Below are 22,079 nucleotides of genomic sequence, written 5' to 3'. Positions count from 1 at the left end.
GTTGTTGCCGTCCCGCTAAGGTGAACGTGTCGGTGTAGAAAACACAGCGCCCCCAGGCGGCGGAGACAGGTGGTGCTTATATGTGTATTTTCCACACAATACATTAAAAAATAAATCAAAATCAATTGTGTACTTCTTTTATTGGGGGGGTTATTGTAGTGACGAAATATGAAATCATGGCCCCAGTTCCCTCAAAAGGCTCCTGTCCCAGCCCCGGACTCAGTTTATCAAGGTTTCATAATGGCTTTTTTTGTTGTGGGACTTGACATCATCAAAGGTAAAGGAATTTTAACTGAATCCCTTGACTCTCACAATCAATTTTAACCGTTTCAACTGTGAAATGCACTACATGGCCAAAAGTATGAGGGCAGCCAAACATCACACCCATATGTAATTATTAACCATTTAATTCCAAAACCATAAGCTCTCAATTGCTTCAACACAAGTCTCTATACTCTTCTGGAAAAGAGACAGGTGTCATTAATAGCAATAACACTATCAAGGCCTCTGTTATATTCCAAGTGTCCCAGCGAGAGTGACAAGGAGACATCATTTAAAATACCTGGATCCTGAAATCAAAGCTGCTAAATGGAATTCAGCCATCATTAAGTGCATTATTTAGGCCTGGGCTATTCCTACTGTGACATGTCAAAACCTTTAGAAGAAGAGTTCACAAGAAAAAAAAGATGAAACACACTAAACAGTAGTATAAAAAGCAGTATACTTAGTGCTCACATGGTGCAAACCCTTGGTGAAAGTGTACACACAGAGACATAGTGGTTGGTGGTGGTGCAGACTGTCAGTAGGGGCCCACGGCTCATTATTGTGCCGGGGCCCCTAAGTGGATTCATCTGGCCATGTCCACCAGAGCGGGATCGGGCGCTGATGTCGAGCTATATGTTAACACTTGCAGTGAGTGCACTCACATTCATCCCAAAGGTGTTGAATGGGGTTGAGGTCTGTGTCGGCCATTCCAGTTCTTCCACATTCAAATTGGAAAATCAGTTTCTTCATGGACTCACTCACAACAGGAAAGGGACTCAAAACAGAGATGGAAGATGGAACACTTTTGTCTAAAACATCATATATGTTTGTCACAATCTATAAACAGCAATCCCAGACCAAAATAAGACAATGGTATGTGCACGGTTATCTCCACATACTTTTTGTCTATAAAGTGTAGAAATATGCAATAATATGACATTGTAAAATATAACACAGAGAGTCGGAGAAGTGCAGCTGTGAGTGAGAAGCTGCGGGTTAATCGCCGGACTGCCAAGGAAATGAACGTTAAGGCACTCCACCCTGCTCCAGTGGCCAGCATTAAGACTGTGGTTGTTGGCTTTACTGAGCAGCAACAACAATCTATATACTGTAATTCTATAACTATATAGCTGTGCAGATTTGAAGCAGGGCGTTGCTGGAGAAGAGAAAAAATCCTCCGTGTATGATTAGATTATATATATACTCTATACTGTAACACACCTATTAAGCAGAGACAGACAGTGATAAATAAAGCAAGAGATAATAAATGAAAATGTCCAATAATAAAATAATGCAAGTCAACTTAAAAACATATATATATAGCTGTAGTTTAAAAGAAAATACATTGTGGCTTGTGAGCGAATGCACGGTGACCTCTGGTCGTAAATCCAGACGTATGAGCTGCTTCTCCTGACCTAAGTGTGCACCCTTAGCATGTCTCGGCTTAGTGGGTCTCGGAGCTTGGAGCCAATCCATTTAATGCCTTACAAGAGCTTAATTTCTCTGAAATCCACATACTGACTTTTTCTGACATTTGTTTGCACAAAAACCTTACACATTCCACCTTGCATGAACTTAAACCGATGGCAGTTTTATTGTGCTCTCACCCACAGAGAGAGCCGAACTGCATCCCCCCTTTTCTACATTTATAAAAAAACAAGCAGCAGCTGCAGTGCTCATCACCAGCAAACAGATTGCTGTTGTGGTTCTGTTCGCCCCCGTTAATGCAAAGAGGATTGTTAATGCATTCATGGCCTTTTAAGTGGAGGCCACTTTTGCATTAGTAAACGACAAGGAAATCTGTGGATTCTCTCAGTCTCTCTCTTTTTCTCCGCCACTCGAGCTATTATCACTTCTTTACAGTGGTGATTATAATCCACACAAATGTGATGCTGAAATTACATCGGTAAAGAAACGTGCACACATATGCATGGATGTATAGGAGCTGGCATGCACGACATGCACACACAGTGGTCATTTTATATTTGTGAGTACATTGATTTTTCTCATATCATAAGTACTGTATCACATCATACATTTGAGCTTTTGTGTGGATCCCTGTATGTTCACAGCACACACACACACACACACACATACACACACATAGCCATTCACTCCGTCTCCCCTGACCTCATTTTACTCCTCTCTGTATTTTACCCCATCTGCTTTCACAACATCACAGTCCCTCCCCCCTTTCCTCTCCACCTCTCCTCCCTCATTTAATATTTTGTTTTACCTCAATCTCTCTTTGTAATCATCCCGCTCTCCCTCCTCCATCCCGTGTACTCAAATGTTTCAAATTTGCTTAAAGTAGCAATCCTTAAGATTTCAGTCATGGTTGATTTAGAATTTCTTTTTGAGTGAAATCAGTGGAACTGTGAGTGTATCAGCCATCCAGATTGTCACTTTAACTGGCATGCCCATAATTGTCAATGGGTTTTTTGGTAAATTGTACACACCGTGCTGGTGAAAAAAGTCCCCACACTTCGAGATTTTGATGTCATCAAATAAATGGAGGGATTTAGTGTTCCTTACAGAAACATTCACACATCTTCAACAAAATAAAACATTTAGAAACCCATCGGGTTATTTGAAAAATTGAATTGAACCATCTAGTAAGCTCAAAGTCAACGTTTTGGAAATATATTGATTTCAAAAGGCAGCAACAGTGCACGCACTATAACACTCTACAACCACATCACCATAATGTACACTGCCATGACAAAAAACAACTATTTTTTGCAAAGAAATCGTTGAAATATATTAAAAGAAAATGAAAGGATATTCCATTGACGTGTGACGCTGACAGGTGCCTCTATTATTTTGTCCACCCCATTCATGTCAGTGAGGGTAGACTAAATAACAGAAACTCCTCTCTGTATAATGAACAACAGTATTTTACTCCTCCATCCTCTTGCACCCTGTTTGCCTCTATTTCCCCTTTCTCCTTTCCCCTTCACCCTTTGTATCCTCCCGCCTCTCTCTGTGCTCCCTCCCTCCCTCCCTGCAGCCATCCCTCTCTCCTTACGGGGGATTAGGCCCTCTTACAGCCTAGTCGATGCTAATCAGGTTTATCCAGACAGAGGGCGATCATTGGACTATCAGTAATTACGCGTGCTGATATTACCTTACTCAGATATGTGCCCTGGCACATTTTCAATCCATATCATCTCTTTGGATCTAACATGTGGTCATCACAACAGTGTGACGCCAAACACGGCAGCTTAACACCGCAGTTTCGACTCTATTGTTTTGCAACACAAAGATCCATCTGTCGTAAAAATAAATGTTTGTTTCATAAGATAAGGCCTCAGAGTATGAGATAATTGTTACAAATGTGATTACAGAAACTGTTATTTGTACACTGATGTGCAATTAAGATTTGAGCAAAACAACAATTTCCGCAACTAACAATCTCCCCTTATGATAATGTTTAAAGCAATAGTTTTGGGAATCATGCTCATTTGGTTTCTGCAGCGATTTAGATGAGAAGGCTGATGCCACTCTCAGGTCTGTACAGTAAATATGAAGCTACAGCCAGTTAGCTTAGCTTAGCACCAAGACTGGAAACGGGGGGAAACAGCTAGCCTGGCTTTGTCCAAAGGTAACACAATCCACCTTCCAGCCTTGCTAAAGCTCACTAATAAGCAACTATTTCTTGGCTCTGAGCAGTTGCCAGGCAACCAGTGAAGACTCCAGGATGTTACTGTGTCTGGCCGTGAAATGGTCCAGCCCCAAAATTGTCTTTTAAAAAAAAATGTTCTATTGTACTTTGGTTTTTGTGCAGATTACAAAAATAGACAGATATGACAGTTGTATCTCTCTTCTGTTTAACTCTAACAGATAGCAGAAAAGCAACTCTTCCTTTAAGGTTATAAGGCTCAATGAAACTAAGGCCATACATTGTTTCTCTGAGGAAATGGTCTTTATCTTTTTTCTTTTTTTTGACCCACCTCTTAGTCCGATCTGTTCCACGGGTCATAATTGATATGTGAAACACCACAATTGAACCATGGATGGACACTTAACAACCACACAGAGTGGGTCAAAAAGAAAAAAACTCCTCTGCACTGACTATATTAAAGAAGAGGGAAGACAAATGGACACAGACATCAGGTTTGTAATGCCCAGTCAGCAGACAGAGAGCAGCGTTGGATTGCATCAGAAAAAAAAAGAAGCTTATGCTGAGCCATTGGCCAATCATTGGGAAGAGAAAAGATAAAGATGAGGTATTCTTTAAGTTTAAACCTGTGTGTGCAAGTGTGTGTGTGCGTTTTCCTGTCTGTCTCCTGGTTTTGTGGAAACAGCCAAAGAAGGCGTATACGTACGTGATTGCCTGAGGGTGTGAAGATCCATTTGTAGGTGATTGAGTTAGGATGTGTGTGTCTGTGTGTGCGTGTGTGTGTGCGTCACTAAAAAGGAGAGAGGGTAGAAAGGGGAAGGTGAAAGAGAATAAGAGAGAGGAGAGAGAGAGAGAGGAATGTTTTTTCATTACGTAATCTAATCTAAGTGGCTATTTTTCTTGTATAAAAACCTCCGTTGCCCTCTATGAGACCGCTGTCCTCATCTGTCTAAAAGCACTGAGTGAGTCATGCTGTGGGTCCACACACACACACACACACACCGAGTCACAGTGAGTCAGCCAAGATCTGCCATAGACGCTCACCTCAATGATGAATAATGTAATAGGGAAAGGCATAGTATAAGCTGCTCACATGACATGTGAACTCGGTGGACAGCAGACATATGGAGGATTCTGACGGACTCACACGTGAGCAAACACAGCGACACCTTTCACAGGGGGCAGCTGGCGGACAGGTGGATTGTACTTTGACACCTTGAGGTGCAGGTTTCCTTTGTCTGCGTGCAGGAAACTCAACAGAAGATTCGTTGCTGAAGTCAATCTGCCGCTGAAGCAAAAGTTCAACATTGAAACGGGTTCATTCACTTTCGGTTGGAGAGTTGGAAGATAAGTTGGCGGCTGGTTAGCTTAGTTTAGCGCAAAGACTGAAAACAGGGGGAAATAGCTGGCCTGCCTCTGTCCAAAGGTAACAAAGTTAACATACCAGCCCCCCTAAAGTCCACTAATTATCTAATCCGCTAAACTAATCTGCTTGTCTAGCCGTTTCCAGTCTTTGTGCTAAGCTACGCTAACCGCTGTAGTATTTTATTCAACACACAAACATAAGAGTGGTAGTAATCTTCTCATCTAATCCTCCATCAGATCATTAATATGCATATTTTCCCAAATTGTTAAACTATTCCTTCAGTGTGTGTTTTTCTGAGGCCAAGGCCATGCATGACAAATATTTGGGTCAAGCTCTCAGGCTGCATGTCCTTTAAGATGTGCGACCCGATTTTGCACGAGAAACAACCAAACGCTTCATGGTGCAGATGTGAAATACCCCCTTGAGGCATCGCTATCTGCAATAATATCTTTGTCGAGCACATGGTCGGGCTGAGGCTGACCTTTCTGACCCCCAAGCTTTTCAGTCAAAACCCCCCTCCTTTCCCTCTACCATCATCACTCCCCAAAGGGTGCATGGCATCACAAGAAGATCCACAAGTCTATTTGGTGCGATTTCCCAGGAAAATCGTGCAATATCAAAATGACCCAAAGGACAGGATCTAACTGGACTTTGGTTCCAAAATAACAGGCAGTTGATCCTCTTTGCATAGACATCAGGAAGGAAAACTGTCCAAAAGTCATAAAGCTGTGCCCCAGTCTGAATGGGTGTGTGTTTGCAGAAGTTAGATTCGCCCACGGCTTCTTTTTTTTCTTCTTCTTTTTTATTACCAGTCACATTTTCCAGATAATTATACTGCACAAACAAACTAATGAGGTAAAAAAATCAATTAAAGAAAAGTTCTGCTTCTGTTCTAAGTTTGTTTAGCGTCATCCTGCCATCATGTGCTGAAAAAAAGGCATAATGCCACGGGGCGGTACAGTGAGGTTAGAAACAAACACAACGGCCCCAGTGTCCTCTCACATATTCCTCTGGAGCAACAGGAAACACAGACCAGAAGATAAAAACCTGCACATAACCAAACCATGCAAACACACACACACATACACTTAAATATACAGAGCCGGCCCTAAGGCATAAAAGTGAATTAAGTGGCAAATTACTTTAATGTGTTTCTCTTAATTCTTTCTTTGTCACAGCCCAATTGTCCATCTTTATCTGGTCTATGAACTTGCTTTTTGGGATTATGCCCTGTTGGTCTCTTGTAACCACATGATTTATCACAATGTTGGTACCTCCTGACTAAAACTGGATTACCAAACCAGGCAAAGGCCCCAACCAATTTAAGGGGTGACCATAACAAATGTAATATTATAAGACATTCAGGGATTCATATTTATAGCAAATAATACCTTTGTGAAGAGCTACTAAAAAAATGCAGGTTTTGGGCATATGAAGGCAAAAACATCTGGGGAATAAAGTGTTGTGTTTTTGATTCATTCAGGGGCACAACAACAAAATACGTCAGTGTTGGTGTTTGTATCCTTATTATTATTATTTTAAATCTATACTTTCCCTTAGAATAACACTATCCAAAACAAGTCTTGTATGACTGATGCACACATGTAATATTGTTGGGAGTGTAGTGGGTCGTACACACAGCCACGCGATGATGCATTTATTGGCTCCTAGTGGGATATTATAGTTGATTACATCTGGGGGGGAAAGTGAGACCACGATGCGATCGTGCTGATTACAGCGGGGAAACGCGAGACATCGGAAGCGCATCACAAACTGGACGGGTTTCTGTATAGAGGGAAACTCCTGCCAAGTGAGAGAGCCGTCATCAAGAAGTGTGAGAAGGGGCTGTCACCCGTCATGATGCTGCATTCACGTCCGGGATAAACATTTACAGTCATCCCATTGAAAATCACAGCCAGCTCTTCCATTAAGTTTAATTGACTTTTTTTTTTTGGCAATGACTGTGTAAAAAAAAAAAAAAGGTTCAGGATGGCTTGGAGAGATCCGTGTGCTGTTGTGTTTTTTTTCTCCCGACTCATCACTTTGGCCGATCTCCAGCCAAAGCGGGACAGAAAGGAGTGGCAGGAATCCGTAGCAGGGGAGGAGAGGCGCTGCACTGTGTCTTTAAGCTCCAGTGAACTCCATCGCAGAGGGGGGGGGAGTCGCAGCCGCACTTGATCGTTGTGTTTGTGCGCCCAGCGCCGTGGAGGGACCTTCTCTGTGGATGGATGGATAAGCGCAGGATGGTCGTTCCTGCACTTGAAACAAGCGGAGTAGAGTAAAAGAAAAAAAAGCTTCAATCATGAGATGCCCCTGGGTGGCTTTCGCCTCGCATTTTGTTCTGCTGCCACTAACAGGTAAGAAAACAAGCGGAATGTTGTTTAAATATTGCTTTTAGCGACTCGTGGCGTGTCTGTGTTCGCAATAATGACTTTATAGTGACCTCATTTTATCGCATCACCTTACAATAGCCTCATACATTATAGTTTAGTTATATCTTATTCCAAAGGACACGAGTGACGATGCCTTTGTACTTTATGCGTCATTACGAAATTATTTGAATATACTCCTTCGCATTCGTATTAAGAGTGTTACAGTGTTCTTTTCATTTCACTGAAGTGTTGCTCTGTCTCCAGATTATTGCCCTACATTTTGTTAGTGTCACTATTTAAAGTATGTTCCACCCTTAATTACACTAAATTAGATGTGAACAGTTTTAAAAATATATATTAAAAAAGCAGCATGTATCATATGCTGTTTGAGGCTCACACATTTTCTGTCTCCACGTTGTTTCTGGAAACATGGGGGACGTTCAACACACCCAAGTGGCGTTTAACGGTGCAGTTGGATCAACCTGTCAGCTCACGTCTTCAGATCACATCATTTGCATAACTATACTGTTGGGGTGACATGCGAGGGAGATGCCTTTCCCGGTAGGCAACAGGTGTGTGTGTGTGTGTGTGTGTGTGTGTGTGCGCGCAAGCGCGTGTGTGTTTGTGTTTAAGAATGTGTGTGTGTGTGTGTGTTTGTGTTGGTGCGTTCGAGGACGATTAATTATTCATCCCACCGAAATAAAACGGGGATTAAGTTGTGCGCTTTTGCGCGGCCAGCAGAAGGAACAAAGAAGAGCCTGGAAACGCACATCTTTACGCACAAAACACACCCAGCAGCACCTTGACATTTACCCAGCTCCGACTGCTGTGATGATAGCCTTGTGTGTTAGTCATATAAAACAGCCCCAGGTTCTGTTTGAAACCTTTGTGTTTTACTTTCTCAAACACCGACTGCATCTCACAGTAGGGGCAGGCTATAAAACATGCACTTTGCAGCCTGCACAAACACAGATATTGATATTTTTTGAGTTTTCTTTTTTTTGCATCCGCATGCTTCTCCTCCTTGACTTCTCAGCCCGTCTTCCATGCAGCCCCGAAGGCACAACGGTCACATGAAGATCCTGTTCTTGAAATGGCGCCTATCATGTGGAAATCTGAAAGAAAAACAAAAGTTGGAATTGGAGGGGGGGGGGTAACCGACAAATGTTGGTTTAGTACACTCATCTTAAGGGAGTGGGTTTAGGGAGCTTAATGCATGATTACTCAGCGGGTAGACAGCACATAATTATTGATTGTTCAATTGAGCCGTGGTGGTTTGATAGCACTCTGTCCCAAGGGGCTCCGTGCCAATCATTACATCCCATTTAAACATCACGTATGTACATAACTGTGGTGGAGATTTTATAGACTGGACAACTAAAGGATTCATCTCCAAAATAACCTGGGAACTAATCGCTAATGACGGCAACCTTTAGTTGCTTTGTCCTGTTTAAGCTATTTTCATGGATTCCTATCTCTTTCTCGCAACTCCTCCCAGAGCATATAATTCATCTACATCAGTGACACTGACTGACGACTTTACGTCATCCGCATTACCTCCTCTGTGCTCTGTCTCAAAGTTTGGTGCCAGCCGGTCATCTCCCCCAGCGGGCCCCACGTTGTAGTTCCCAAGAGGGGAAGGCTGGAGCTGCGTTGCCGCAACAATGCCACGACGTCCGGCGCCCAGTCCGGGTTGAGGTGGCAGAGGGAGAGAGCTCGCAGGCTGGAGGGAGAGGTGGATGAGGGCGGAGCGGCCTACGTCAAGGTGGCGACGGCACAGGCCTACCACGCGGGTCGCTATGTGTGCGTCAACAACAGCACGCTGGAACACAGCTCCATCTACGTATACGTCAAAGGTGGGTGTTTTGAGGTGGCGGGGGCACGTGATTCGCACGGGTGCGTGTGATGCGTCAATTAACGCAAATCACCCTCTCGTCTCCTCAGACCCCCAGAACGTCTTCCAGCGCACCATGGTGGACGTCATCCTGGTGCGCGCAGGGGAGAACTGCACCATCCCCTGTCTCGTGACCGACCCCGAGGTCACCCTCCTGGACCTGGAGACCTGCGATGGACGACCTTTGCCCCCTGGCGTGAGTTACCGCAGCCACCTCCAGCGAGGCGTCACCATCAGCAGCGTGAGGAAGGAGTACGAGGGCTGTTTCGTGTGCGTGGGACAGCTGGCTGGGGTCAAAGTGACGTCGAGCCAATACACAGTGGATGTAGGACTCGGTAAGTGAGAGACATGCTGGGGTTTGCAATGCAGTATACCAGTGTTTAATGGTTCTTCATGCATAGGTTTTCTAGATCTGTCATTTGGGTGATAATTAAGCTAAAAGGGTTAAAAAAGAGTGTTTGAGGGCAGATCTATAAAGTCCGAGCTTGTAAACTTAGTTATGCCTCGTGCAGCCTCCCAGTAATGAGTCAGTGGAAGATGAAGCCAAAGCAATTGACTTTGCTAATGCCTCTGGGGAAACCATAATGCAAATGTTCCCAATGCTTGTGTCAGTTAGAGTAAACAGTAAAGTGCACACAAAGAGGTTGTCACCAGCGGAACAACAAAGCTATAGGGCGGGACAATGTGAGGACAACAACGGTTAATAGAATATATTCTTCTGATACACGTCGTCATATGAGTTATGAAATGGAAAATCATATGTTGAGCTCATTTAAACTGAATGATTTTTAGGGGCGTTTTTGGTTTGGGTTAGCAGAGGACAATGTAAAAATGGGGGGGGGGGGTAGGACATACAACAAAGGTCCCAAGGCGGTTATATGGCATGTGCTGCAACCACTCAGCTATAAAGGCGCTACTAAACTCTCAAACAGTAGTTTCTTTGCAGTGGACTTGTGGTTTATTATAGACAAATCATTTATCATACATAAGTAAACAAGACACCAAGTCTGCAGCCACGCTAGCAGCACAGTGAGGCTGTACTTATATACAGTGGTGCTTTGGAGCTAAAAGCCAATGTTGGCATGCTAACACGCTCACAATGATAACTACCTGATTGTAAACAGGTATGGTGTTTTATGAGTATATTTATGTTAGCGTGCTAGTTGCTAATTAGTAGTAAACACAGAGTAAATAGTGGGAATGTCATTCGTTTTGGAGGTTGTTTTATCGCAAAACAATGTATTGTGAACATTTAAATTGATCACCAAAGTCAGAATGGATTCACCTACTGGGGACCATTAATGCCAGGAGAAAAAAAACCTTCTATACCTCAGTCTGAACCGGAGTGGTGGCCCAACAGGCCAGCAGAGCCGCTGCCATGGATACAAATCTTCATAGGAGACCATAATGCATCCTGGCAGAGATCAGTGGCAGTCACAGCAACTGTCCACATTGCAGATGTGTTTTGGTAGAAGAGGGTTGGCTTATAGCTTTTCATATCAGCTATATTAATAGCAAATGTACCATGAAAGCATTTCTAAGTGTCAGTTGGAACCGATCATGTTTCTATTTGTCTCTGCATTGCGTCAGCATTTTCAGTCTGGTCTGCAGTGGAAAGAAGTCTAAAACAGAGGCAAAGCTGGGAGGAGCCGGGGCGCAGTGTCCTTCTGACTGCTGGAGAGAGGGAGTGAGAAAAGAGACTTGAGGGAGGGAGGAGCGGAGGGATTAGAGTCCCACACCCAACAAAGCTTTGTAACGGTGCATGAAGGCTGTTGTAAACAGAATTACCGCAGTCTTCGTCAAACACAGCCACTGAAGTGACGCCAGAAAATAATATTCAAGGTTTATCCCAGGTTTATTTGCACACGAGTGTCTGCGCATGCAAATACTGTACTTGTGTGCGTTGATATTAGTGTGTGTTTGTCCACTAACTGGAGTCACACACCCTCAAGGGTCCTTTACAATTGAATACGGATACAGTCGTTTCAGACTGCGCAATAACACGCAACCACTAGTGAGTCATTCAATCATATCTGTCATGATAATGTTGTTTTTGCATCTCTTGATCCAGTGCCAGAGGTGCCTCCAGGGATCACGCTGTCCCAGAAAGACACAGTCATCCTGAGGAGAGGAGAACAGTTTGAGATTACCTGTAGCTCCGCCAACGTCAACCTGGAATTCAGTGTCGAATGGGATTTCCCTTCAACCGCGGTGAGATTGATGAAGGGATTGACCGGCTTCTCCTCGGCCTCTTTATGTCCGGGGTGACTGACTGTCTGGATGTGAAGCTTTCTGTGTTTCTATCTGACTCGCTGCCCCTCTTTAAAGCACATTAACACTTACCAATCCAAGACACAGAGAGATATTTACACTGAAAATAATAGTATACCCGACAGTGCAGAGAATGCTTTGAATTAAATCGATAAATTATATTTGAAACATTGTGATAACTTTAAATACTCCAGATCATTTTTAGTAAGTTTGGTTGGTGGCAAGAGCATTTTGACTATTGTTCCGGATTTTTTAATAGTTAAGCCAGCTGTTTAAGATTAATATTAAAAATGCAATATATGGGATTCAGAGCTTTAATATAGCAGCAAACAACTATTTGTTATGTAAAGATAAGGTAGAGTAATGTCTACCTGAGCAGAGAATGAAATCACTCTCCCTTTGTGTGGGGCTATCAGAGCTTCTCCTTGCTTTGTTGTCATAGCCGGGCCGGCCACGAATGATGTTAGTGCACGTTAGTGCATGTGGCCCACTGGCTAGCTCACAGCCTCCGCTCTGCACCGCTTTCCCACGGTAGTTACAGCTGATAACGCCGTCCCGAGCGAAGGCGGAGTCAAAGAAGTGTAGCACCCACCCTCTGGTTCCCCCTCAGGTTAACACTACTAGCTCTGTCAGCGCTTTTGGCGTAGTTTCCACTATTAGCGCTGATAGCAGCGAGCCGCCGGCTCAGCGGTCGCCATGTTGTAAATAAATGTCGTAAATAATCTATCTGAAGCATGCCACCTTGAAAACAGTGGATCTGTGTGACGATGCACCTGCTGACCTTTGCCCCCCATGCCCTGCAGCACCCTGATGAATCCCACACCTCACACATCCTGTCCGGGTCACGCGGTTACCAACGTGCCACCTCACTCTTGATCACAGCGGTCAACCAATCGGACTCGGGCACTTACCGCTGCCACGCCCACAACAAGAGAGGCGCCAGTGCCACAGCGCTGCAGCTGGATGTCCGAGGTGAGTGTTGAAGATGGTTTGTTTATTCCGTGCATGCATGTGTGTCGATACAGACACAGACAACGTCACCAACTGGATTCTAAGCAACATTGTCTGGGCTCCTCTGAAACACCACCAACACCCTTCCTTCACGGTATTTACAGGAATGTTCACTGGAAAACTTATGACTTATGATCTCAAATTTGCATAGTATGCAAATATGTAGACACCTCAGGAGAACAGCTGTCATTATTTAAAGTGTGATATTATATACCAGTGACAACGTCAGAAATGAGTCTGGACACGAGTTAGGCAAGACGCACTTGTCAGACCAGGTGCAGCAAAAGAAAATGATGTTCCGAAAAAAGCAAAGATTTGCCAAAATCGTAGGTTGAAGAAACACAAGTAGGTATCTGCAAGGCATTAAACACAAGGAATACACAGATGACACGCATAGCATCTACAGTATAACCTTTGCTTATCTGCAACACGTAGACACATAGCTGGACTACTGTGTAAAGTGTGCAGGTGGACTTTTTCTTCAAGTATGTGTGTTTCTGATGCCCCTCCAGATCAGGGGTTCATCACCATGTTAGGAAGCCCAAGTCCGGTCCAGGCCGACGTTAAAGAGGGGGAGAGCTTGAGCCTCCGAGTGGAATTCAATGCCTACCCCGCCCCCAGGTCCCTGTCCTGGTCCCACAACAGCAAACGGCTCCTCAACACCACAGAGCACGTCATCACCATCCACCGCCGCAAATACAGGTACAGGTAGAGTTCGCAGTGCGAGTTCCACTGCAAGTGCCACACACATGTGCACACACGCAGAATTAGGAAAACTCGCGTTTTGTTTCATCAGACTCATCAGCGAGCTCCGACTTGTGAGGGTCTTCGGCTCGGAGGGCGGGATCTATAAATTCTCGGCCAGCCACGAGGACGCGTCTGTCGACCATTCATTCCAGGTGTACGTCATCAGTAAGTGTCTCTCACAGTTGGTGCATTGCATTCAGTATTTATACGTTTTCTATGCTAAATATGTGTGTCTCTTTTTTTTTTTTATCAATCTGCCCACCTTTTCCCCTACAAGGCAAGCCGGTTATCCTCGCTCAGGAAGGCCCTGTTGATGGACAGGTGCGGTGCATCGCCGCCGGTTACCCAGTCCCTAAAATAAGCTGGTACTTCTGTGAGCTGCCCCACACGAGGTACGCCTAAAATATGTTTAGGTCGCTTTATTTATTTTATGAAGTTGCTTACATCAGAATAAGACTGATACACAGCTGCTTTATTGTTTGGAGCTGGATGGGAAACTTTGACATCTTTAATGTTGTATCTTGCTGTTCGGTCTTTATTTTCATTAGATTATGTAGAAAGGGATGATGTAATAACAGACTTTTCATGTTGTTTATCCTTCTTAGTTCAGTTTCATGTCGATTTTGTAATACAAACAATAAGATATAGAAATAAGAAATGTTTTTTCATACATTTAAATTTACCTTTACATATATAAGTAAAATAAAAAACCTTGGGTTTCCCTGCTGCTCATATTAAAAGCTGTAACCGAACAGCAGTGTGACTTCGGAGTATTTTACTCACAATAATCTTCAACACCTTCTGTTGTTTTGTCTGGCAGTTCGTCTGAGAACAGTAGAGGCTCATGGGAAAGAGTGCTTTATGTGATCTCATAGTCTCATTAGTATTCAGACAGCTAAACCAGCCGGATTTTCACGGTTGGTCAACACAATATAAGCAGTTTAAGACATTAAACTTGATTGTATGGGCTTAACAATTAATTGGTTTATTGCCAGAATGAGTAGCACAGAAGCTGAGAGTGGCCGTGGTTGCAATCATTTCATCCTTGTGCTAAAACCATGAGAGGAAAATGTAACCTGAAACAACTTCATAACGCCTCAACAGGTGCTCCCACCTGCCCAATGCCACCCAATGGGAGACTCCGGACGTCCCCATGGTGACAGAGTCCACCTTCGGTCGGAGCGAGGTGGTGAGCCGACTGAACGTGAGCAAGGAGCACGCGCACTATCATACCCTGGAGTGCGTGGCGAGCACGGAGGGGGAGGAGGCCTACACGCTGTTCTCCATCAGTGGTACGACACACGCACACACACACACACACAAACCCATTGAGCCAGTTGTGTGGCTACTGGGTGCAGATTGAATGAGATTAGTGTATGCTGACTGTGCAGGCTGGGATTATATTGTGCGGACTCGCTTATCCTCGGCACACAAACGAAACACCACTGCTGCAGCTGTCTGTCTTGACACCGGGGAGGAGGATGTGACTTGACTGCTTTGTGTTTGTGTGTGTGTGTGTGTGTACTTCAGCGCTCCGTGTGATTTCTGATTACTCCTGGCGTGTGTGTGTTTTCCTCTCAGAGCGCATCGTCCCCCACAAACTCTTCACTCCTCTTCTAACCGGCATGGTGGCCACTGGCATCTTGCTGAGCCTCATTCTAGTGGTGCTGCTCTATAAATACGTGCAGGTAAGGCAGGAAGTAAATCATACGTCAGCGCAATGAAGAAATAGCATTTAATAAGAGAGGGAGTGGGGTCATGAATCTTTCATAAATCACATAAATCTATCTATCCTTAATCCCTGTTTCAAAATTCTCCGACGACGATGTGTGAACTCAAGTTCATCCACCAGCGTTGAGAAAAATAAATGGCTGCAGTAGTTTCTGGCAAAAGGCCCGTCTCATTAACCAATGACTCAAGCCTCCATCTTGATTATTGTATGTTTAAGTTAGAGGCATCTTTCTGAGATCAGACGAGTTTATTTTGCTGCATTTGGTAGAGGAAGTATTTCCTTTTAATCGATATGAATGTGTCCTAATGAATTTGAAATGAACCAATCAGCCATTCAAGAGTGCAGAGACGCTGTGGTTAAAAGATACACACAGCGTGCTGCTCTTACTGCATACAGATGAGTCAGACTCCCTTGAGAACTAGTGAATTCACGGTGGGCTCATCAGTCTTGCGACGGGCAGCAGACAGCTAAAGAGCACATGAAGTTGAATATAATCACTTTCTCTGTATATAAATACTGTATGAATCTCTCCACACTTGAACAGAAACCAAAGTTCCAAATCCAGTGGAAGGTCATCGAGAGTATCCACGGCAACAACTACATATATATCGACCCCACCCAGCTGCCGTATGACTCCAAGTGGGAGTTTCCTCGACAGAAGCTACGCTTCGGTATGACAGCGCCCGTGTTTAGTGTAGCTGTACACTGCATGTGTTTCTCTCACGGTCACTTAACTTGGATGTTTGAGCTTCACTGTGCACAACGATACAGTAAAAGGTGACACAGATATTATTCGATTTAGAGTATTTTAAAATGTCTTTAATTGTGTGTGTATTGGGGATCTTAGTGTAATTAGAATTTTTTTTGGTGTGTGTGTGTGTGTGTGTGTGTTCCCACAGGTAAAACTCTGGGCTCTGGGGCATTTGGAAAGGTAGTGAGGGCCACAGCATATGGACTCTGCTCCACAGATGCTGTTACAACCGTCGCCGTTAAGATGCTCAAACGTAAGTGTGTGTGTGTGTGTGTGTGTTGGTCTGATTTTAGCTCTCTCTCTGTGGCTGTGTCCGAAAACCACTCCATTGCTCTCTTATTCCTTATTCCATATTAAACCGCAGAGCTTTGGTTTTTAACGATAATACATGAAATGAAAGAATGTAAGCCCCTCGCCTTAATGTAAATACTAGTGGCACCCCTGCTTTCTTGTCTTCTGGATGAAGTACGCATGTACTTTCCATAGAGTCTCACAGTATTCAAGCTTTCCAAGTAGTGGTTAACTTTTCTACCCCGGATTCTACCTCTCAGACAATATACAATCTGCCCTGCCGTCCGGGGGACTGTATGCAACTCATGACGATGCCTGCAGACACAACTCATTCCGGAAAGTCCCCTAAGTCCTCTGCGTTTTCAGGGAAAAACAATTTAGCTGTTTTTATTTACAGATACCTCTCCTAAATAGACGCTGGACGTGATCATCAATCAAAGATAATGCAGTAAAAGACAGGGCTCTTTGTAGTCTCTAAGGAGTTTAAAGGTTCTTCTTTGAAATAACTCAGAGCACTATTTATCAAAAAGTATCAGGTCTCTATCATGGAAATTGTGTTTAGGTTTGTGCATTATAATGCTTTTCTGTGGCACCATTGGTGTACTAGCACTATTATGAAAAGCATGATAACCAATTTGATCTACTAGATGGAATGCATGTATATAATTGTAGGAAATAACATTTATATTACGTTGACACTCAAATAAAATGGTGGACAGAAAACATATATAGTAAATCGGGGGTACTTTTGGACACAGCCTGCGTGTTGTGGCATCTTAAGATTCATAAATGTCCCGATGATGTCACCCCAGCCAACGCTCACGCTACGGAGAAGGAGGCGCTGATGTCAGAGCTGAAGGTGCTCAGTTACCTCGGAAACCACGTGAACATCGTGAACCTGCTGGGGGCCTGCACTGTCGGAGGTGAGCGGAGCAGCTTCACCACTTAGTTCACTCTTGGGAAGTTCACACGCGAGAGATTTTGGGCAAAATTTGGTCTGGATTTTGATTGCGGACACTACAACTGTCAAGCATTTTGCTTGTTTATCATATATTTATTGACTGATTGTGTTTTATGGTAATGTGTTCTACGTGCTGACTTGCCGCCATGCCCAGCCAATATTGACCTCTTATTAAAAATCAGATATTGGACAGTTAGTACCACCCGGCCCACGATGTGAAAACGTGATGCAGTTTGACTCGTCAAGGATTTACTGGGCAATCGATCAATATGTTCTACCTGTCTAGACCATCGACATTGATTATAATGCAGCATTTAAATTGGATGCGCACACAAGTATGCATGAGTAAGCTGTTGGGAAAGAAACGCGGAACACTTGGGCACGAAAAACCATGATTTAAAAATATCGACACAAATAAGTTTCAACGCAAAACCATTGAAATCGAACACATGTCCTGCATTGGAACAGTCAAATGTATCAACCCACGACACCATCTTCCTTTTCCACTCATCATTAGAGCTTTGTGTTTGTGCGTCTCTTTTCATTGTTCTGTGGTGTCACGCGGTCTCAAAATCAGCGAGTGAGGTTTTCTTTTCATCTCTTTTCACCCTGCCAGGCCCAATTTTGGTGATCACAGAGTACTGTTGCTATGGCGACCTCCTCAACTTCCTGCGCAGAAAGCGAGAGGCCTTCCTAAACTCCCAAGTTGGTGATGGTTACTATCGCAACGTGTCGAACCAAACAGAGCCTACAGCGAGGTGTGCATGTGTGTGTATTAGAATTGTGGTTGCAATTGCAAGAATAATTGCCATTTTATGCTTTAATGTGTGTGCGTGTGTGTGTGTGTGTGTGTGCGTGTGTGTGTGTGTGTGTGTGTGTGTGTGTTGGTGCAGCAGAGATGTGACTGGTACAGGATATATGCCCATGCGTCCCTCTGAGAAAGAAAGTTCTTCCCAGTCAGGTAGAAAGTCTCTCACTCTACATTTCTCATGGTGCTTTTCAACAACACACTGAGTGCCTCGCCGACCGCAGAAGTCTGACAATGTCATCTTTATTTAGTCGATGGAGAGGACCTGTCTCTGGACGCCGAAGATCTCCTCAGCTTTTCCTACCAGGTGGCCAAGGGAATGGAGTACATTACTTCCAAGAACGTAAGGCTTTTACCGACCGTGCGCTTCTTTTATTTATAGAGTCATTACGGGAGAGATTTTAAAAGTGCTGCTGCTGGTTTGTAACTCACGCTGTGGCTTGGGGCCAACATGATATTTTTTCTGTTTCATTGATTTAATTGTCTTTTTATTTGCCAAATATATACAGTAGTTTTACTGCATTTATATGTCCTTTAGTTTAAAGCACTGCGCCAATATGCCTTTTGTGTTTATGTGGTTTGTAACAAGTCAAACTCGCCCCGCCTCATTGGTACACGTGTGCTGCATGTCACTCACTCACTGCAGAAACCTGTTACAATGTCAATACTCACTGCTGTGTGTGTGTGTGTGTGTGTGTGTGTGTGTGTTCAGTGTGTCCACAGGGATCTTGCAGCCAGAAACATTCTGCTGACTCATGGCAGGGTGGCGAAGATCTGTGACTTTGGGTTGGCTCGAGACATCACCACTGACGCCAGCTATGTGCTCCGGGGCAACGTGAGTCTGTCCGTCCCTTTTTCTCATTGACCCTTTGTCCTTCCTTCCTTCCTTCCTTCCTCCATTTCCAGTTGCTTGTTTTTTTCCAGTCAACACTTATACAAGACAGAATAAGCCAGTCCTCAGAATCTAGTAATGTTTGCTTGAAAGATTACAATAAGCTATTAACAAGAAAGAAAGTAGCTGCTGATTATTTTTCTCTCAGTCCACAAATCAATTAAAACTAGGGATTAGTAATCCCAGTTTAACATCTTTGATTTATGTGTTGAAATTACTTTCCGAATGCAATCAATAAATCAAAAAAGTAGAGATGAAAAAAATATCTGGTATCTGTGACTGCCGTAGGACTTTAATAAGCCCGTCCAATCTGCCCATTGCACTCATTGCGCTTCAGCTGTACCAGTGCTAACAGTAGCCATGCTCGTTGTTTACTTTCATAATGATAATTTTATCAGCAGTAGCTTAAGAGAGAGGCTAGATTTAGCGACTTTTGGAGCTAATGCTGCTAGCTACTTTCACTCGAAAAGAGTTAGGAACACTGGGCTGGGTTTTTTGGTCGGATAATTATTCAAATGTAGCGTACTTTTGCTAGTTTCTCAAGATTTCCCAGCTTTAATCGTTAGTATTAAAGGATTTGCACCTTTTTTCGAGAAAAGATATGGTATGTTTTTAAAGAATGAAAACAAGGGAACATGTTCCACACTGCGCCTGTGATCACGGCTCTCCCTCCTGCAGGCTCGCCTGCCCGTCAAGTGGATGTCTCCCGAGAGCATTTTCGACTGTGTCTACACCTTCGAGAGTGACGTGTGGTCCTACGGCATCCTGCTCTGGGAAATCTTCTCTCTGGGTAACATTTCCAGTTCGAGCCATGCTGTTTCATAATCTCTGAGCCATTATTATCGTCCCTTCGAGCTGACTGGGCTGATTTGAGGCTCTGATGATGCTCCCAAAACAGCAAACATCACTTAGCGGGGTGAATCGTGCAAAATCATATTGATTGTGATTCAAAATGTAACTCCAGAAGCCAGGCATCATAAGATGTATCCGTATTGTTTTCGCCCAACAATGAGACATGAATTACACAAAGGTATTTAAAGCATGCGCGTATGTCTGTGTTGCAGGTAACAGCCCGTATCCTGGGATGCAGGTGGGCTCAGCATTTTATAGGATGATTCAAGACGGCCACAGGATGAGCAGGCCCGAGTTGGCTCCCATCGAGATGTAAGTGTGTATCTCAGGCGACAGCCTCCGATGAAAACGGTGCGTTGTTTTTAATGGCCAGCAGGGGGCGACTCCTCTGGTGGCAAAAAGAAGTCTGATCGTATAGAAGTCTATGAGAAAATGACTCTACTTCTCACTTGATTTATTACCTCAGTAAACATTGGGCCGTGTTGAAACTAATCTCAGTCTCACTTCTGTAGGTATGACATGATGTTGTCTTGTTGGAACCACGATCCTCTGAAGAGGCCTTCATTCAGGAAACTGGTGGAGAGGACTGAGCTACTGCTGTCAGAAAGAACCAGGAATGTGAGTAGATTCCAAGACTATTCTGTGGCATTTTTGTCTTTATTAGAGAAAACCAGTCTAGATGCAGACAGGAAACATAAGGAGCAAGAGATGAGTAGCATGTGTATTAAAAATCCTCAGACGGAATCGAACCACACACTGTGCATATGACATTGGGATATGGCTCGTTCCATTTCCCAGTACTCTATCAGACTGGGTTTTTTTTGTGTGGAAAAAGTTGTATCATCAAAACGTAATAACTCACAAATGTTGTTGTTGTTCGTCAGGTGTACCTGACGCTGAGCAAAGCTCCGGGTCATTCAGAGCAGCAGAGGGCGCCATCACGGAGGCTGAGCTCAGTCTGCAGCACGACAGCCCCCACCCAGCCTTTACTGCAAAACACTGCTGACGTCTTCCTGGACTATGTCTGACACACACACACACACACACACACACACACACGGCTATGAAACACACAACCCCCCATCTTTCCCCTTTTACCGCACAAACAACAAGAGCCAAACACACTCTGTAATCTACTAACAACACTCAAACTAACTCTCTAACGCTGGCCTTCCTGCATCTCACACACACACACACAGATACTGTATATACGACCCTGCTCTGGGCTCTCAGTACTGGCCTCTATGTAATCTCCCCATTGGCTTATTGATCTCTGTGGTAGGTATTTCAGGTGCACGTCTATATAGAGCAGACTCCAGCACTAACCGTCCATCAGATACATCTCCTAACAGCAGCAGGAGGAGTTTTGGCTTACATTCAGCCTCAGATTGCATCTTAAGAAGCTTTGGGGAAAACAGAGACCTTTGACTGAGGAATAGATAAGCACAGTTGGCGCTGTGATGAGTGGACTGTTTTTTGTTTTGTTTTGTGTTGGGGTTGTCTCCCTTTTTATAGGAACGTTTGGCATTTTTGGGAAATTTAAAATGCCGCTGTCTTGCAGAGAGTTAGATCAGAAGATTGATACCACCTCAAGGTATCTGTGCGTCAAGTATGGAGGTGAAGCCAACGGACGTTTAGCTTAGCTTAGCACAAAGACTGGAAATGGGGGGAAACAGCTAGCCTGGCTCTGTCCTATAGTATTTATACACATTTCATTAAAAAATTGTATTTCGCTCCAATTGTACTTTATTAAAATTTTACTGTTTTACCATTTTACCATCCTTCGCGTCGAAAGGAGTCAGCTGAGGTGGTTCGGGCATCTAATTAGGATGCCTCCTGGACGCCTCCCACTGGAGGTTTTCCAGGCACGTCCAACTGGGAGGAGACCCCGGGGAAGACCCAGAACACGCTGGAGGGATTATATCTCCCAGCTGGCCTGGGAACGCCTCGGGATCCCCCAGTATGAGCTGGAACATGTTGCGGGGGAGAGGGAAGTCTGGGTCAGCCTGCTTGACCTGCTGCCACCGCGACCCGACCCCGGATAAGCGGAGGAAAATGGATAGATGGATGGATGTTTTACCATTATCAATTTATTCAGTGTTGTATTTTATTTAGTTTGAAAGGTGCTGTATAAATAAAGCTTGATTGATTGATTGAACAGTGATAATATCCGTCTGCCAATAGCTGTTAACTACACAAATGAATACATTATGTCTTGTTACAAAAAAAAAGACAATTTGTGGTT

At 44.0% G+C, this 22,079-nt stretch overlaps 1 protein-coding gene across 2 annotated transcripts; it reads left to right on the top strand.

Annotated features, from left to right (window-relative positions):
• Positions 1-7,554: 7,554 nt before the first annotated feature.
• kitb (KIT proto-oncogene, receptor tyrosine kinase b) lies at positions 7,555-20,862 on the top strand. 2 transcript variants are annotated; one of them, XM_076090725.1, is made up of 21 exons: positions 7,555-7,609; positions 9,205-9,480; positions 9,569-9,853; positions 11,590-11,729; positions 12,593-12,761; positions 13,313-13,502; positions 13,597-13,712; positions 13,825-13,939; positions 14,652-14,839; positions 15,129-15,235; positions 15,824-15,950; positions 16,179-16,283; positions 17,134-17,244; positions 17,899-18,040; positions 18,179-18,243; positions 18,342-18,433; positions 18,803-18,925; positions 19,661-19,772; positions 20,047-20,146; positions 20,347-20,452; positions 20,719-20,862. In XM_076090725.1, exons 1-21 carry the CDS (start codon positions 7,555-7,557, stop codon positions 20,860-20,862), a joined length of 2,868 nt encoding a protein of 955 aa, XP_075946840.1. The 2 variants fall into 2 exon arrangements, with proteins under 2 accessions (XP_075946840.1, XP_075946839.1); XM_076090724.1 differs by having other exon boundaries at positions 18,176-18,243.
• Positions 20,863-22,079: the final 1,217 nt, after the last annotated feature.

Source organism: Anarhichas minor, unplaced genomic scaffold (genome assembly GCF_050575085.1).
Source record: "Anarhichas minor isolate MPS153535 unplaced genomic scaffold, ASM5057508v1 ptg000012l, whole genome shotgun sequence".
Classification (NCBI taxonomy): Eukaryota; Metazoa; Chordata; class Actinopteri; order Perciformes; family Anarhichadidae; genus Anarhichas; species Anarhichas minor.
The sequence above is the reverse complement of the archived record's forward strand: the minus strand, read 5'-3'. Positions and strand labels throughout refer to the sequence as shown.

Coding starts and splice junctions, on each gene's coding strand:
- kitb (XM_076090724.1), top strand. CDS start 7,555: ATGAGATGCCCCTGGGTGGCTTTCGCCTCGCATTTTGTTCTGCTGCCA. Junction 9,481..9,568: donor CATCTACGTATACGTCAAAG/GTGGGTGTTTTG, acceptor TCGTCTCCTCAG/ACCCCCAGAACGTCTTCCAG. Junction 14,840..15,128: donor CACGCTGTTCTCCATCAGTG/GTACGACACACG, acceptor TTTTCCTCTCAG/AGCGCATCGTCCCCCACAAA.